This window comes from Fusarium mangiferae (assembly GCF_900044065.1).
Source record: "Fusarium mangiferae strain MRC7560 genome assembly, contig: FMAN_scaffold004, whole genome shotgun sequence".
NCBI lineage: Eukaryota > Fungi > Ascomycota > Sordariomycetes > Hypocreales > Nectriaceae > Fusarium > Fusarium mangiferae.
Window position 1 is genome coordinate 696548 of NW_024573924.1, and position 17893 is coordinate 714440.

General features: G+C 49.9%; 7 protein-coding genes across 7 annotated transcripts; 4 read left to right on the top strand and 3 right to left on the bottom strand.

Moving 5' to 3' along the window:
• Window positions 1–2072: 2072 nt before the first annotated feature.
• FMAN_08809 (uncharacterized protein) lies at window positions 2073–3662 on the top strand (the record flags this gene model as incomplete). Its single annotated transcript, XM_041829580.1, has 1 exon — window positions 2073–3662. One exon carries the CDS (start codon window positions 2073–2075, stop codon window positions 3660–3662), a length of 1590 nt encoding a protein of 529 aa, XP_041680329.1.
• A 422-nt stretch (window positions 3663–4084) lies between these two features.
• FMAN_08810 (uncharacterized protein) lies at window positions 4085–4777 on the top strand (the record flags this gene model as incomplete). Its single annotated transcript, XM_041829581.1, has 1 exon — window positions 4085–4777. The coding sequence occupies one exon, from the start codon at window positions 4085–4087 to the stop codon at window positions 4775–4777; it is 693 nt and encodes a 230-aa protein (XP_041680330.1).
• Window positions 4778–5816: 1039 nt separating this feature from the next.
• Window positions 5817–6738, bottom strand: FMAN_08811 (uncharacterized protein; the record flags this gene model as incomplete). Its single annotated transcript, XM_041829582.1, has 2 exons — window positions 5817–6613; window positions 6666–6738. 2 exons carry the CDS (start codon window positions 6736–6738, stop codon window positions 5817–5819), a joined length of 870 nt encoding a protein of 289 aa, XP_041680331.1.
• Window positions 6739–8069: 1331 nt separating this feature from the next.
• On the top strand, window positions 8070–9749 carry FMAN_08812 (uncharacterized protein; the record flags this gene model as incomplete). Its single annotated transcript, XM_041829583.1, has 2 exons — window positions 8070–9355; window positions 9407–9749. 2 exons carry the CDS (start codon window positions 8070–8072, stop codon window positions 9747–9749), a joined length of 1629 nt encoding a protein of 542 aa, XP_041680332.1.
• A 349-nt stretch (window positions 9750–10098) lies between these two features.
• On the bottom strand, window positions 10099–10989 carry FMAN_08813 (uncharacterized protein; the record flags this gene model as incomplete). Its single annotated transcript, XM_041829584.1, has 1 exon — window positions 10099–10989. One exon carries the CDS (start codon window positions 10987–10989, stop codon window positions 10099–10101), a length of 891 nt encoding a protein of 296 aa, XP_041680333.1.
• An 828-nt stretch (window positions 10990–11817) lies between these two features.
• Window positions 11818–13206, top strand: FMAN_08814 (uncharacterized protein; the record flags this gene model as incomplete). Its single annotated transcript, XM_041829585.1, has 1 exon — window positions 11818–13206. The coding sequence occupies one exon, from the start codon at window positions 11818–11820 to the stop codon at window positions 13204–13206; it is 1389 nt and encodes a 462-aa protein (XP_041680334.1).
• A 326-nt stretch (window positions 13207–13532) lies between these two features.
• FMAN_08815 (uncharacterized protein) lies at window positions 13533–17219 on the bottom strand (the record flags this gene model as incomplete). The annotated part of the gene is made up of 3 exons (XM_041829587.1): window positions 13533–13716; window positions 13767–15679; window positions 15729–17219. The coding sequence occupies 3 exons, from the start codon at window positions 17217–17219 to the stop codon at window positions 13533–13535; spliced, it is 3588 nt and encodes a 1195-aa protein (XP_041680335.1).
• Between the last annotated feature and the right edge of the window lie 674 nt (window positions 17220–17893).

The window sequence follows — 17893 nt, forward strand, 5'->3', positions numbered from 1 at the left end:
GGACGGTCCTGTCTTAGTCTTTTTGGAATTCCGAATCCTAACTAAGAACCAAATGGTGCAGTCTCCATCATAGTTACCCGTCCTCCTTTTTTCCCTTTCTTTATTTTCCCGCCCCGACCCCGACCCTGACTACCTGATCCTGACTGTGGTGGGTGGGTTCCTTAATTCCACGGTACATGGAACCGAAAGAGTCAGATCACCCGGGGCGGCGGTGCTCATTTCTCGATAGCATGTGCTAGACCGTTGCAGAGGAATCCCTGCTCGCCATGCGATCAGAGGCAAATCTGAACTGAAGGTGGTTTGGGGGTTCGACAGATGCCGTACAAGTGCCGCGTCGGGGGGAGGGAAAAAAGGGACCAGACGTTGCAAACAAAGATGCTGGGGGTGTGGTTTACGGATACATACATCACAAGTCGACCGCTTCTCTGTCTAAGTCAGAAGTCGTTGGCAAACAACATCCATATGTACAGACACGCTGTCTAGCACGAGTTGAGCCCAACAACCCAGCCCAGGCGTGTCCTGTCCGGGCGCAGGGATCACATTCCCCGTAGCCCCCGGACCGCGGCAGCGTCAGACTCAGAACCGTGGCTCCGGTGCCGACGAGCTAGCTAGCTTCTGTTGCTACTGGGACTGGTGGCCTAGCTGGTATTTCTGCCGGGGGAATTGCAGGGTTTCAGGATCAAAACTGCGTCCACCTGTAAGGTTGATGACAGTAGGCGAAGGAAAATTGTGTGCTGGCTGGAATCTGGAATAGGGTTTGGAAGCCCGTGATGGAGAAAAACCCATGACAGATGAACTATGCATCCCAGACCGCCTGTTATTTTTCTTCAGTAGGGATGTGATGTGTATCCGTACCACTACCGGCCGAGATGTCAGATTGGACAAGATCCGCTTTGGACAACGAGGCTCGTAAAAGAAACATGGTTGCTGTGTCCTGTGGGTTCTTTTGCCTTTGGGTCACAGTTCCAGAATATTTCCCAACAAGTCAACCCTGCCAGGCGGTTTGTGATGTACAGATACAGTGTATGATGTCGCACCACGGGTGTTGCAAGCTACGACATATTGAAATAGGAGGTTTGTCAGCACATTTTTGCGGTGCAGGATGAAACAAGTCGAGACAGAGCAATCTGTGCATGTTGTGGGTAGATAATGTTTCAATATCAGGACACCGCCTTGTTAATAACCTCGGGTTAATGTCTCCGGTTATAAACAGTCCTGTAAGGGACAATTTGGCTAATGAGATCATGTGAAATATGAATCTTTCATTACGACAAAAGTAATAATATCGGCCAACCTTGATTGAGCTTCCAGCATCACCAGCATCGACCAAAGATTGTAGTTCAGTTTCAGCGCATGAACAAACCGAATCATACACATCTAACTCGGAGTGACATTCATGCTTGCTCATGAACTCAAGGGTCTGGATCAGGTTCATGCTATCTCTGCACCAACCATGTACGCGAGATCTACCACCAAAAAGCAATGTGCATGAGGAGCAACCATCCAACAGCCTATCGTGTTCAAGATTTTATGTCAATGACTCGCAATATTGATTTACTTTAAGTTTAGGAGACGCAACGTCCCATAAACTATATAGGAGTTTGAGAGTCAGAATCAGAGTCAGAATTAGAATCAGGGGAGCGTGCTATCTGGCTATGTCCTTGTTGAACGCGAGTCAACGGCTCAAACTACAGCCCAGCTATCTATAGCACCTAGCTCGACAGACAACTCCACCACTATTCCGATCACTATTTGGCAGCTCAGAAGTGTCCTATGAGACTATCGCTCATGACAATTTACTGAATGAATAGCTTCAATTGCTATTCTGGCATTCCAATGTCAGCCACATACCTTTAGATGACGATGCTGGCTCCCTTCACGTGACACAAGTTGTCTGCCTTCCACAAGTGTTTAGCTCGGCTCTCAGACGTGACCTGACCCCATCCCATCTGTTCCGTGCTAAATTAAACGCGCCTTGTCTCCGGACCAGACAGACAGACACTGACCTCCACTCTTTGTGACTTCTTATACATATCGACCTCTGCACTGTCTAATACTATTGCCCCTTCGCGATGCCCGCCTGCCATGGCTGCCGAGTACGCAAGGTCAAATGCGACGATGGAAACCCCTGCTCGCCATGCCGCCAGTTTGATGTGCAATGCATCAGATCCACTGCCCCAAGGAAACGCCAGAACCCGAAGCGCGGGCGTCTTGTAGCCCAGGCCAGAGAGGCAAACCTCCAGCACCAACAGCCAAATGCACTCTCGCCAAGCGCTTCTGTGTCTCCTTCGGCAGTTCACTCAACGCCTCATGCGGCTAGTGACTGGCCGCCAGGGAGTAGCCCTGGTTCAGCGATTTCAGGCCCCTATTCGCCAAACTCTGAGGCATACACCACTGGCTTCTTTCACTCGCTGCTGCCCGAGTTTGAGAAGGTGGTATATCCTTTCAGCCCTGCCATCACGCCTGATGAAATAGTCAGGTCAATATCAATGATGCATCACAACTTCGAGGATGCAGCTCTGATATATGCCTATGCTGCTGTCACAACATTTCTATCACAAACCGCGGACAACTCACATGGTAGTGTAGCGGCGCAAATAAACAACCTGGTATATCATAGTCTCGAAGCACAACACCGTGCTGCCGTCGGCTCCCATGGTCCAGGACGTGTAGAGGAGGTAATGCCTCACAATATCAAGCGCATCGTGACATGCATCTATCTCGAGATATCAACTATGGGGCTGCCTCGACTCGACAGAAGTTTCAGCTTCATCCGGGAGGCTATATCGCTAATTCAGATCATGGAGGCTCACCAGCGCACATTACCAGATCCCACTCGGACGCCATATCCCATGGCCCGATTTCAGCAAGTCTATTGGGAAGCCTACATCCACGAGAGGTTCCTCACCATCGCTGATGGTTACCCCAGTATCATGGGACCTCTACACACCAATCTTTCAGCACCGGACTCTTCCACACCAGAACATATTCGAGTGGGCTTCAACTGCCTAATAGAGCTCTTCCTGACCTTGGATGAGACGTTCCTCGCATGTTGGCAGTCTCAAAGAGGTGCAATTGGCGGGTTGACAGTGCAGTGGATCGAAAGCAAGCAGGTGCAGCTTGACCAAGCCGAGATGAATGCTGCAGCGGCCGAGGCAAGGATGCATTCCGAGGGACACGCAGGTTTCACAGAACTACAGCGCGCGGATCTCTTCATCACTAGACTCTGGCTTCGCACGTTGCTCTGGCAATTAGCACTCTCCCAAGGGCTTTTGCATTCAGGGTCTTCAGATACGACCCACGAAGGCTTATCGCTGCAGTTCCCGGCGTCTCGATTATCAATACAACTCCGCAACTTGGTCGGGCAGCTGGATAGTATTGTGAGTATAGCGACGCAAGGCAGCGGTATCATACAAAAGCTCTTCGAGATCGCCAGCACAATTGCCGACGTCCTCGCTCTACCCTCAGGGCACAGCCAAGCAGAGGATGGACTGCGACCACACGTCAAGGACTTTCTTTACGTGGTCAACTTTTTGCTAGAATTGGGGTTGATGAGAGAGAATCAGAAGGATTATCTCCGCGAGAAATATCACATGTTGCAGCCATTGAACACCGAGGGAAGGATGCCTGCACATGCTGGTGAGCAAGCGGTGGCTTCTTAGAATGATGGTACTATCTGGATAGTGTCCCGGTACTTGGCCATAATAGTAAACGTTATGATCCTTCGTAGTATGCGCAGGTTGGTAGAATAGGATTAGCCATGATGAATGATGATTACCAAGCTTTCCCCAATTTAACATGCCATTTTTCAGAGTATTGGGTTATTCCAGGCTCAGAAACTTATAGCGCACGAGCTCATCTGCAAATCTTAAGAATAAGGCCTTTGTCTGTGAAACTGACCTCTTACACGAATAACTTATAAGCCCAAGATACCAAGGTTGATCATCCTCCAGTTCCTGTAGATACAAGGGTTTTACCTCTTGGCGCCACTCAAAGAGTCCCCGCCCACTCAAACGACGTCAAATAATATTTTATCAGCACTCAACCCACGTACCCTAAACCTTTACCACTTTCAATGTCAACCATGCATTTTCAACCAGTCGAGCAAATGATTGACGAGGCGTATACTGCTCGTCCTCAGGGCGAACCTGAAGCAGATGCTGCAGCTACCAATGATGCTCTAGACGATGTTTTTGGCTCGGGACCTTCGTCTCCCACTGATTTTCGTCCTGACGATGAGTCAGCAGCATCACACCCCTCAGATATTCGCCGTTTGCAGGCAGAGCACACAACTGCTGGATACCGCGAGGGCATTACCGTTTCAAAAGAAAGCAGTCTTCAAGCTGGATTTGACGAGGGGTTCAGTCTTGGTGCAAGCGTTGGCATGAGAGCAGGTCAAATTCTGGGCTTGCTCGAAGGCATCAATGAAGCGGTTCGTGGTCTTAACGAAGCAGATTCTTCCAAGATCGCCGAACTCCTGAAACAAGCACGGGAAGAACTCAGTACACAAGGCTTGTTCACGCCTGAGTATTGGTCCGAAGATGGTAACTGGAAATACGAAGTCACTCCAGCTACGGGGGCCGAAGATGTTGTGTTCTCAGATGTAGCTGATGCGCATCCACTTGTGAGGAAATGGACGGAGATTGTGGATGAGCAAGTCACTATGTGGAAGATAGATAGGAGCATCTTGGACGACGAGACAGGGGTTAGGTTGGAGAGGGATGAACCACTTGGTTCCGGGGCTGCACTGACGGCAAAGAAGCCGTTAGATTGGTGAACACGGGAGAATCACACACTGCAACGAAGGAATACGAAGGGGTAAGTGCGCACAGGAAAGATTGAGGTATGTCAGCTGGTATGTTTACGGTTCGCTTGCTGACCATGCTAGACCAGAAGATTCTGCCAACACCTGAAGGGTGGCGTATGGGATTGGCATGAGTTGTCAAAGAGCTAACTTGTATTTATTGCCACAAGATGTGCCCAAGCGCAGCTCCATTGAAGATATTCTCATGGCCCACGGCGTGTTTCCCAAACCTCGCCTATTAGCATTAGCCTCTGCTGATATGGTGTAAGCCATCATGCCGGAAGTCTAGGATCCGCTCAATCTACTGCAATGATAGTGGGCGTGAGGTAGCTGACTAGAATTACGTCTGGCCGTGTATCAATTGAGCTATCTATCTCGGTGATACTGAAGCATTATCACACAGGGCAGAGTCCCACCACGACTCCAGGAATCCGAGACTCGAAATGTTCTCTTATTCGGATTCTCAATAATGCACTTATCCACGCAACACAGTGACCAGTCTTGTCGGTGAATCAAGCACCGTGCTACTCCGTGTAGCCTGATGCTTGAGTTGGCGTTGTTGCCCATATTTGCTTACACACCGACAATTCAACAGCCCATGCGAGGTGTCTCAGGCGCAACACGTCGACAGTGCCAGGCCCCCGGTAGGTAGTAAGCATCATAATGCCCTTCCTCGGTTGATAAGTATGTGCAATGCATTGTGATCCCTGTGGCTTGCATTGTATCATACCCCTCCTGACACCGCTTCTCTAGTGCTGGGTTCTCAAGGTGTCGAAGGGCCTACTACTTGAAGGGGCGGCGATAACGGCTCCTTCAGTTCGCTGTTTGCAAAGTAGGGATTGTAGCTGGCTGAGTTCATATCGATCCCACTCCCGAAGCAGATCACCTTTGATTCGAGAATACCGTATCATGCAGATCCCTCTCCGTACTTGAAACCTTACTGAAGAGGAGCTCAGTGCGTCACACCAAAGTCTAGTTGATGGCCAAGATGACTTCTCGTTGACCGCGGATCTCAACCATTGACATATGCCTGGAGGGTTTTGGCCACGTCTTCGATTCGCTCATACTTTCCGTAGAGCTCCTTCGTTGTCTCCCAATCACGGCCTTCTCTGCCAAACATCATAAGTTTGACAACCCTTCCGTCATTGTCCATAACAACTCTGCCACTTCGATCATCAGCCCAAGAGAATCGAATCTGTTTGGCCTCAATATCGGCTATTCCAACCTCGACAATGTCATCAGGCAGAACCGTATCGTCCACCCTGTCGTGCAATCCGAGGCTCCGTCGCAGGTCCGCAGAGACACCGAGTCGGTTGTGATACCGCACGATTTCTCTTCGGAGCGCTCTGACGAAACGATCGAGGTTTTGCTGGGGAGACTTGTCGCTCTCCGGCCGTGGTGCCGGAAGATAACGGGCTGCCAAGCCGGCTATGGGTATCGCAGAGGGCAGAGTGTTTCGGTGGATGCGCAGGTATTTGGAATTGAAGTATGGTCTGTTGAGCATGACGTAGTAAGGGAGCAGGAACTGGCTCTTGGACATGACTTCGAAGCGCAAGCCAAGGACATGCCCTCCGTCAACTGCATTGGGATCAGGGTCTTGGACCTTGAAAGCAGTGACAGAGCTGCCTATGCGATAAAGACATTGCTGGCTATACGCTTTCTGTTTGTCGGCTTCGCTCAGTAGCTTCGTACGGGATGGAATATTCCGAGATGATAGAGAATTCTTGGATGGTTTAAGGAAAGCTTGTGTCGAGGGCGCAGCAAGAATTGTTGATGTTTCGATTTTGAGCGACTTGCGCAAAGCAGCGGCTATTTAATGCATTAGATCATGTTTGATGCGCCATTGTGAACAACGACTGACCTTGTTCTTTAAGCGCTGTAATTTCTTGATCAAGGAGTTCACTATCGGTTGGAGTAGCTGGTTCGGATGACATGATTGTCCAGAGTGTATGGGATGAAGAGATGGTGAGTAAGGTTGCTGATGATGTTGTTTTGTTACAGTCTGTTTACAAACAATTGGTTTTCTGGCTACCATTGGCTGAAGCTGTGACTGGGGGGATGATAAGATAAGAGATATCAAGTTTCCAAATTTTGACTAGCATGGAATGGAATGACCATGTGATCTCTAATAATAACTTTTAATACGCAGGCAATACAGGCCAAAGTGAGGTATTCCATGGAAATTCTGTATATTTATTGAGCAGACTATCTAGGCTCCGTGTAATATTGCTACCGCACCTTTGTCAGCATTTCTGTCAACCAATGTCTTGCTTGGTCTCCATCTGTAAGTCATCCTCGAGTGACAGATCGGACTTGTTCTTATTGGCTGTAACCCCGGAACATCATCAGCAGCCAACCCCTGACGCGCTTCCTCTTCTGGAAAGATGCGAGTTCCGAACAGTCCTTGGCTTTTGGGGTTCAGGTCTGCTATGTTCACGCAGCGGTTTGTGAGTGTGGCACCTTGTTGAGTTCAGGGTCAGTTTAGGTATTTCAACGGTTTGAATAAGTTATATAGAGGGTTGAGATTATTCCAACCACTATCGTGACGCCTATTGAGATATCTCTTACGTAGGTAGTTGATATCTGTCGCCACTGAAGCTTTCAAAGAGGCCAGGTAGAAGAATCATCCTTACCTATCCCCATTCAAGACCCTAGATCCATCTCTAGGAAGCAGTCCAATCATACTTCACCATTAAAGGCCACGGTAGCGGGAGCCTGCTAGGTTCCCTTTTTTCATACGCCAAACCGTATCCGAAACGCACGCCAGCAGTGACCTTCTGTATCTGAGGCCCGCTTCAGATTTACTGGCCTAAAATACCTAGCTCAGCACTCCAGGAACTGACAAATACAAGTCTTCCATTTCTTCTTCATTCCTTCAACTACAGTACATTCTCTCGCTCACTCACTCAAACATTATTCTTCACTTCTCTTCGAATTCTACTTCTTGGCTTTTCACAGCTTGCGACCTCCTATCCTTGGAATTCTCCATATTATACGTCACGACAAGACATCTTGAACCCACCCGCATCTGACTTTGACGCTTTTGACGCCTCGTCGCATTCGTTCAACCCCCCTTTACATCCTTCTCCACGGTACTACCACTCCTTTATACTGTACGCGCCGTAGTCCCGACTCTCCGTTACTCTTGGCCCCTATGACCGCCAGGGCTCGACGACCTCAAAACAAACCCGCCCGGCCGCCCCTGACGATCAAGACAGAAGCAGAGGATGCGAATGGACACGGTCATCTTAACGGCAACGGCAAAATGAGCAGCGGAGTAGAGATGCGCCGCAAGTCGGCCAACCCAGACGTCGATAATGTTGCGGCCAACTTCATCAAGAGCGAGTCCTTTTCCCTCGACGATCCGATCCCAAAGACCCTTTCTCTTAACAATCATGGTTTCTTCGATCTTCCTCGACAAGACCAGAGGAACTTTCTCCTCTTGGTGCTATTATACTTCTTGCAGGGCATCCCCATGGGCTTGGCCACAGGCTCTGTGCCATTTTTGCTGAAGAACCATATGTCATACAGCGAAATTGGTATCTTTAGTCTTGCTTCATACCCTTACTCCCTGAAGCTCTTCTGGAGTCCTTTCGTGGACGCTGTTTGGAGTCCCAAGATTGGTCGGCGCAAGACATGGATCGTCCCGATTCAGTTTCTCTCCGGCTTCGGTATGCTCTGGTTAGGATCTCATGTGGAAGATATGATGGCCTCCGCTGGTAAGCCTGGCGGCATGACAGCGTTCTCGTTCATGCTTTGGTGGTTCTTTCTCGTCCTCATGTGCGCCACCCAGGATATCGCTGTGGACGGCTGGGCGCTCACTCTTCTGACCCCTGGAAACGTATCGTACGCTTCAACTGCGCAGACTGTTGGTCTCACTGCAGGCCACTTTATGTCATACACTGTATTCCTCGCCTTCAATGCCGCCGACTTTGCCAACAAGTGGTTCAGGGCGGTTCCCTCAGATGATGGCCTTCTCTCACTGGGGGGATATCTCAAGTTTTGGGGTTGGTCATACATCATTGTCACTGTTGGACTCGGCCTTTTGAAGAAGGAGGACAAGTCGCAGAACGAAGATGGTGTCTGGGACGTCTACCGCATCATGTGGGGTATTCTCAAGCTCAAGAACGTCCAGACCATTATCATTGTTCATCTGATTGCCAAGATTGGCTTCCAGGCTAACGACGGCGTTACAAACTTGAAGCTTCTCGACAAGGGCTTTGGCAAGGACAACATGGCGCTGACAGTTCTCATCGACTTCCCATTCGAGATTGGTCTGGGCTACTATGCCGGAATGTGGTCGCAAAAGTATACACCCATGCGCCTTTGGTGCTGGGGATTTGTGGGCAGACTTGTTGCTGCTCTCTCTGCCCAATTCGTCGTCGCTATTTTCCCCGATGAAGGAGTTACATCATGGTATCTGTTGGTGGTCATCGCTGAACACCTTTTCTCAACATTCACAAACACAATCATGTTTGTCGCTGTCTCTGCTTTCCATGCGCGAGTGTCTGACCCGGTCATTGGCGGCACTTACATGACACTGCTTGCAACGTAAGTAACACCGGACTCATATCTCGCAGGTACTAGGCTAACAATTTGCAGTGTTTGTAATCTGGGCGGCACATTCCCTAGATATTTCGTGCTCCGGCTCGTTGACAGCTTCACTGTGGCTACGTGCGAGCCTGGCAAGTCAGATGCCACGACAATCAAGGGCACATTTATCAAAGATGCATTCTCATGCGCTGTACAGTCTGAGAAGGAGAGATGTGAGGCTGGCGGCGGAACATGCCACATGATCCACGACGGATACTATACAGTGAACATATTATGTGTTCTGTTTGGTGCTGCAACCTTCTTTTGGTACATCAAGCCAAAGGTGTTGCATCTTCAGAGTCTACCTCTGCGGGCATGGAGATTAGCACCGGGAAACGAGAACAAGCGATAGATCAAGAGGAGGAAGAAGAAGTCTAATGTTAATTTGGCAACATGTACAAGTAGTAGATTGGGAAGCATGCGCTGCAGCGCTTGATACCAGCGGATATATTAGCACAATATACTTAGATGGTTGCTCATTCACAAGATGGTAGCCCTGGCCGGTCAAGTCAAATACACTTTGTTTAGTTATTAGCTCGCAGTTCTAACGAGTTAGGTCCGTCTATATTGATGGGGAGCTTCAAATGCCGATAAACCCCAATACACACCAAACGCCACGCAAATTCGAAGTATTATGCCCAGTTTGCTATACACATAGCTTCCCAACCCCACCCCAGATTCTGATCATGATCCCCTGCTCGTTATGTACGTGACCAGTTGCGGAAGAACAAAAGAACGATGCAAGCATACAAAAAGATAGCGAACGTGAATAACACCAACAAGACACCGAAGAACAAGCAGTCGAGACATGCGCGACCCCACGTCTCCCTGGCGTCTTCCTTGGATGGCCTCCTGTGTTCCTCTTCAGTTGAATAACCGTGGCGGTCACTCAAGTATGAACTGCGTCCGTAGGGACGTCGAGTGATAGGTTGTAGCGTATTAAATGGTCTTGCTGCATCAACATTCGGTGATCTGGCAGTGGGAGGGAGAAGGGGAATGCGCTCTATCGGACGCATATACAGAACGGAACTGTCGCTGCCAGATGAAGCCACTGGACTGTACTGGGGCGATGATGAGCTGCTTCCATAGGGAGGTTCTTGAAATTGGTCTGCCAACTCGAGGTCTAGAGTTCTGGGAAAGCGTTTTCGAATTCGCGCCGGAGTACGATATTCTGAAGTTGGTGATGCGCTGCCCTCGGACGGGAGGATTTCAAAGCTTGAAGAGAGAGGCGCCCAATACCCCCGAGAAGGAGGTTCCAGGATATTAACCGAAGGACGCTCGATCTTTGGGACATGACGAAGGCGAGCCCTCTGTTGTAGGAACTCTTCTCCCCCAGGCTGCCTCCTGTTTCCTATCAGAGCACCGAACTCTGCGTTGATCTCTGCTTGTAACTCTGCGGTGGTAGGACCCGGAGGTGACGCATAAGTAATAGGGAGATTGTAATCGTCGAACTTGGAGATCAAACTGAGATCGATGGGCTCAGGCCTGTTGTCGCGAGGACGCTGCGAGAAGAGTAGGGCATGGTGTGGCTGAGTCCCAGAGCGGAGGGGAAGAGGTTCGTGGTAGTGCTCGCGACCGCTGGAATAAGCCATGTTGATGACAGTGGAAGGACTGAATAACTTCCAGACACAGTATGGAGAAGGAGCTTTTGGAGGCTTGTTGGAATTCAGATAGGTGTGGCAAGAGGTAGCGGCCGTCAGTAGACAAGGCCTACAAGCAAACAAAAACTTCAGCTCCGTTGTCAAAGTTGTCGATGTGAAGGAAGCGCCAAGAGAATTCGTGTTGGGAGGCTGAAGATTCTTATACAAGCCCGATTTGGTGAAGGTCGGGAACAGCGGGAGTGTGAGCGGGAAAGTACTTGAACAAAGGGCCTGAACATGAAGAGGGTACTGTGAGTTTACTTTCTGTTCAACAGATGGACCACTGCCATATGATGATTATGTTAATGTCCTATGAATATGCAGCTAGTTCAGTCGTGAAGATGATTTGTGCGAGAACGTATGGTAGAAATGTCAATGTGGTCGATGTTCTTTGCTGAACGGTCTGGTTCACCTGGACAAGTTGTGATGCTAGACTGAGAAAGAATATTCAAGGTAACGAGTCTCTGTCCAGCCCCAAAAACTCGTATTTCACAAGCACAGATTCCTATAGGATTGAGAGGCCAATTCTCACTCTATGAATATATAATGCCATAACCCAACACATGCTGCCCCGAAGGACTTTAACCCAATCCAAAGTCCTTAAAGGATGAGTGTCGAGCTGAATCGCCAGTCTCCAAATTACACCAAGCGAAGTATTAACAGAAAGTCCAAGTTTACAGAACTTTTTGACGAGCCCATTCCGTCTGAACTTCTCAATCATCCCCTCTCCCAACCCCCTCCTGAACCATCCCCCTCAGCTTCTATCAAGCCTGATTCCAAATGAACTCGAGACCTACCTCTCGGGGAAACACTCCTAACGCGTCAGGTTCTCGTCCTGGTTCGAATGCTGGGAGTCTGCCTCGCACAGAGACCATCGATTCGAGATTCGAGAGTCTAGCAGGTATGTTTGGCTCTCCTGACAACTCTAGACTGTCTCATATATCTGATCCTCGCTCAACTGATACTGGCTACTTTACTCCAGATCTTAGAATCCCAGGAGACCAATCACTGCAGCCGGCTCAGAGCTCTGAGCGAAATATGGAAGCCCAGGAAGCTCGACCTATTTCTTCACCGCAAGCAGTAAATCAAAGTCTCCGAGAGCTCGTCGACTCGAGAATTGCCAGTCCAGCGAGTATGTTCGGTGGCCCTGCAGACTTACAACTGTTCAGCATTAGAGAGTTTCGCTCACCGATCGCAGGCTACTTCTCTCGAGATTTCAACCTTCAGGGACCGCAGTTCCTGGAGAAGGTTCATGATCAGTGCGAAAAGATGGACGACGTCAAAGCTCGATACGAAGATCTTTGGCTTTCAACCCAGTTGTTTTGGGATCTCATGCTTCGAATGCAGCCGAACTGTGTCACTTCTGATATCAAAGTCCTGAGGACTGCAGTTGACCTGATGCTTGATGTCGTCGTTGGTCGCATGCTTCCCCAGCTTCGGCCAGAGTATCACCCAGTCCTCGCAGAAAGCCACCTACAAGCACTTAGTCGTCGCCTGCGTGCCCTGGAACTTCGTCTCCGAACCGACATGGGGACGTGTGGCAAGTTACCAAAGATGCTTTGCGGGTGTATTATTCCCATAAAGCGTCCCAACAACAAGGACAGGCTCTGGGCACGTCACTTGACTATCAGAAAGGACGAAAAGGGGCACCCTGAGGATCGAGGACTCAAATTTCGAGATTTGGCCGGTCTTCTCCGCCTTGAAGACTTTCTCTCGCATGTCTACAATGAACTCGAGCCTCAACTGAGCCCAGCAAGTCCAGCAGCAGACTGCGGAATTATCCACACTGCTATTGCGCTCATGGATGATGGTATCAAGAGGTTCATCCCTAAGAAGGATTACAATACTGCTGATGAGCTTAAAGCAGAGTGGATTTATGTCCTATGTCACGAGAACTTTCGCTCCTCTATCGTCCTTGAAGTCATGGGTATCGTCAGTGATGCTGTGGCTTTTGGCGAGAAAGATGGGACCCAAAGACATCGGGAGGAATGTGACCTCTGGGCTCCAGAAACGGTTCCTGAACCACTCACCACGACTGCACGCTTCAGAAAACTGACAACGTTCCGGCCTGATCCGAACCGGGGGGTGAGTCCTCTGCATCCTTCGTATTGGAAACGGGACTCTAAGAGCTCGGAGAGCTCTTCTATGAGCCGGGGCCATAAAGGTTGAGAGGATTGAATAGGTCTTTTGTGTAACATAGAAACACGGCGGCTGTTGAGGTATGCTTTGATTAGGTCTAGACACGGATAGGATTGGTATGTAAGAGGTGAAGAATTGCCCTTTGGTACCTGGATAGAACAAATTGACATAAACTTGGGCCTCAAAATGTAAATGATTAGAAAATAAATGAGAAAAAAGACATTGACAACGCCTTCCAATATTCTGCCGTGACCCCATCATGATACCCGTCATAACTCTCACATGGTCGAAGCATCACGCCCAATGCCATACCCCGAACAACTCCTTCGTTTTCCCATCTGTAATCCCATCATTACTCATAGTCGAAACACATCGCCCAACTTCTTGTCCCAGTTGCATTCATCGCACAGTTTTCTCATTACATCCGATAAATCATCGCAGTGTCGTTCGACTTCCATGTCGTTCATTTGCGCCGTGTCCCAAGAAGCAATAAAATACAGGTTGATCGAATCAATCATAAACGCGTTCCAGAAAAATCCACTATCCGATGTGTTAGTTGTAGGTCCACGGGTAGGAAGGCTTGCGCTTACCAGTCAGGCCAGTCATAGCGAGCAATGGGCTCGAGAGAAGTGAAATCGGATTGAGGTCCTTTTGCAAGACTCATGGCTAGGGAAACATCCCAGACGAAAGACTGTCTGAATGATGCATCGAGTGCAGCTGGCCCTTCGTCACTGAGGTTTTGAACAACCTTGTTCCAAGGAACATGCTCGTGTTCCTTTGTCTCTTCGCTCTCAGCCAACAAGCGCTGAAGGAACTCGAGCACAGTCTCGTTACGAGCCACTTCGGTCATGTTCAGCACCCACTGAACGGTAGGACCGTCAATGCTCATTGCTGGCGGAAGAAGCTTGTCCATCCACTTCGGGATGAAAGGCCAAGAGCGTCCACTCTCCCAGACGTTGAGCAGTGCGTGGGATGAACCAGTCTGGAGAACATTGAACAGTACTATGGCACCTTTGGTGAAAAGTGACGGATGAATGTTGTGCTCATCCTGTAGTTTTGTGAGACTCGACAATGCAAGTACTCGACCAGAACGTGGATATTGGAACTCGTGTGCGCGATGATCCCATTTGCCATTCCAGACTTGATCACGAATTCGGCGACGTTCCTTTACAAGCGGAGAGCCTTCGTCATTGGCAATCAACAGGCCTGGGGCTTTCTGAGGTGGCCACAAGGCGCCGCTGAAGCGAGAGATGCCACGAAGTCTGCGTGTATGAAATGTGATGCTCTTTCGCGCAGGCTCGCTGTCTTCATACTGCGTGAAAAGGTCGGAGAATAACCGAAATGGGGTCAAGGCTGGGATATCGGTGTTGATGTCTTGAATCCAGTGGTCGAGCTCGTGGTACCATTGAGTGATGGAAAGTGCATCAATAACAGAGTGATTGAACGTGAAACTCAGAAACAGCTGACCATCTGACATGGTTCTTACAATATCAGTTTGAAACATAAAAGGTGACGAATGCGCTGGCGAGGAATCGTCTCTGAAGATGTTCCACGCATCGTCCTCAGAGTCAACCTCGACCTCGTGAACAAGCTGATCAACTAGTGCGGAGCTGGTTACAAGAACAGCGTGGAACGGAACACGATTCGAGGCAGGGAACACAATCGTCCTGAGCATCGGTCTCGAGTCCAGCGCCTTTTGCAGGGCGCGCAGAATCTGATGCTGCGCAACGTTGCAGACGCGAAACACCATGCGGTTGTGGTAGGACTGCGGCCGTGACCCAATCGCCGTCCGATGGAGCGAATGCCTGATGGGTAGCACGTCTTCGATGTCGGAAGGGGAGAAGCCTGCACGTACTACCGCTCGTTTGGCAAAGAAGAACGTGTTCTTCTCCTCGGCTGGGGTACTCGTAAACCCAGAGCTGGAGCTGGAGGTTCGAGTTTCTTGTTTGGACGAGGGCGGATTATATCTGGGGACTTCTGGGGTAATGACAAGACGAGCTTGTTGTAGCTTTCGAGACAATAGAAGATGCGCTTGCTTTTCGATTGTATCGTTCTCGACAAAGTCTTGCAGGTAGAGTCTTTGGCCACAGATACGAAGAACATGGTCACAGTAACGCAGCAAAGTAATGCTGTCGGCGAGATACTTGAAACTCTCCGTTACCGAGGGCCGAGTACCAGTGAGTTGCTCACAGATGCCGAGTAACTTGTCGACGAAAGGTGGTGTCGATGCTCCGTTGCTGAGTTGAGTCTTGGTTGTGCTGTTCGCCTGTCGATGCTCCAACACTCGCGCTTTGAGCTGTTGTTTCTTGACTTTGCCGAGAGCTGTCAACGGGAACCTCTCTAGTCCGAGCTCTTGTAGGGTGTAAACGCTGTCGAGGGCATAGCGTTGGTCGGCTTTCCTTGCTTTTTCCATGACTTGCGCTTTAGTCATGTCTTGGGGTAAAACAACGATAGCAACGGGGACTTGGCCAGCAAGATCGTCTGGCACTCCGATGACTTGAACCTGCTGGAGAGTTAGACACAGGGGATGCATGGATTTATGTTCAACATACCTGCAAGCCATCGAGTTGCTGGAGTTCCCGCTCGACGTTGATAGGGTAAATGTTCTCTCCGCCACGAATAATCAAATCCTTGTACCGGCCAAGGATATACACGACGCCCTTTTCGTCGATCCTGGCTTGGTCTCCAGTGGCTAACCAGTTGCCCGTTTCATCAGTGTACATGGACCCATCAGCACCCCTGTTGAAATATTTCGTAACGACAGATGTCCCGCCAATGTGCAATTCTCCGATCTCCGATCGAGGTAGTATTTCCCGTGTTTCGGGCCGGCAGATCCTCACTGCCGCTCCTGGAAGAACCTTGCCAACACCAGGATGCCAGCCGTCTACCAGATCAGGGTCATATCGCTGCCAGGTGATGATGGGAGCGCCCTCGCTCATGCCAAAGACTTGGATGGCCATCTGGGCACCCAAGCCTTCGCGACAGAGTCGAATGTCTTCAGCGCCGATGGACGTACCGCCGATGGTGACAATACGAAGATCGAGTTGATCTGCGCTGGGAAAACTGGGGTGTGCCATGAGGGCTTTGACGAGGGTGGGAGTGGCTGACATGATGGAACACTGCTCTTGCACAAGGGCCTTGAGAGTGGCATCCACGTTGAAAGACTTGGAGGGAAACACAGCAGTGCCACTCCAGCGCCATGCGCGAAGAGCGTTGTTGATGGCGAAGACGTGGGAGACGGGCGTGTGGATAAGCCATCTCAACGGCCCCATGGCGTTGACCTCGGGGTCAAAGTCGCAGCACTGTGAGATGAGATTGCGGTTCGTGTGCCAGCATCCTTTGGGTTCGCCCGTTGTTCCGCTTGTGAAGATGATTAGTGCCGGGTCTTCGTCTTGGTTGTATTCAACACTATCTGTGATTGTGTATGTTTGGTCTAGTTGCTCTGCAGGGTTCAGGAGATCAGACAGCGAGGGCCAGCCATCGAGGTCGCTCTCTGTACACAGTACGCATATACTGGACTGTGAAATCTGGGTGTCAGAAAGGTCGAGAGCCTTTGCGCCTTTTGCATCTTGTGCCACCAACACATGTGGCTTGACGGATAGGATCGTCTTCTTTGCATCTAGAGGAACGGTTGCATCAAGAGGCACAAAAGCCATGCGAAGCTTGGCCGCTGCCCAGAAGAAGAGACCCCATTCAGCACAGTTGCCCAGAACAACGGCTAGTCGCATACCCTCTCGACAACCCAACTTTTCTAAGGATTCGGCGAGTCGTTCTGCCTTGTCTCTAAGCTGCGAATAGCTCCATCTAAGGTATGGCTCGGTAGTGCCAGTGGGTGCTTGGTGTTGGTCGTTTGACAAGTGATTGTGCGGTTGCCAAAGCGAGACAATGGCATCTGCGTCTGGGCTCAAATGGGCAGCATCTTGGAAAATATCCCAGAGAGTAAGATGCAAGTCGAGAATAGGATGACCAAATACTTCGGAAATAGTAGACTCGTCGTTTGAGGCGTCGATCGAGTTACCATCCTGTGAGACAATTGGCTCCATAGTGTGGGTGGGCCAAGAGGTGTAGGTAGTAGGTAGGATGGTGTTTAGGTGAAGAAAAAGCAAAGCCTGGGAAGGGTAAGGAAGGGAAGGAATGGGAAGAGAAGGCGGGAGAAAAAAAAAAGAGGCTGAATCAAGAAACGAATATTGAACACGCATGTAAGTGGTACAGAGACCAACAAGAGATGATCAGCATACCTACCTAGAGTACAGTAAAGGGCCGTGAAGGGAATATTGCAGGGTTAAATACGATCCCTAGAACTCAGCTGCTGAATACCAAAAGCAGACGGTCCTCAGAGTGTACAGCATCTACCCAATTCGACACTAAGGACCAACACTACTGTGCTATGCCTAACTCACTAGGCACCACCAACACTGCGCTACGAGACCGGCTTGACTCGTTAACCATGTAAGATCATTCCAACAAAGTTCAATGCAACCTCAACATAGGTACATACAACAAACCACAGCAGAAAATAGAAGGATCCGACAGCTTGGTCCGCCCGAACCCGGCTGACACTGTACACGTCGGAGAGAGCTCATAACAGTAACACAGATGGCGCTCGGCCCAATCACTATCTCGGGTCTACAGCCACTCGCCCTGTGAGCCAACGACGGAACCGCATGTATTATCGTCTGGGGGCACGACATCAGCTCTCCCGGGGTCTTGCTTCTGT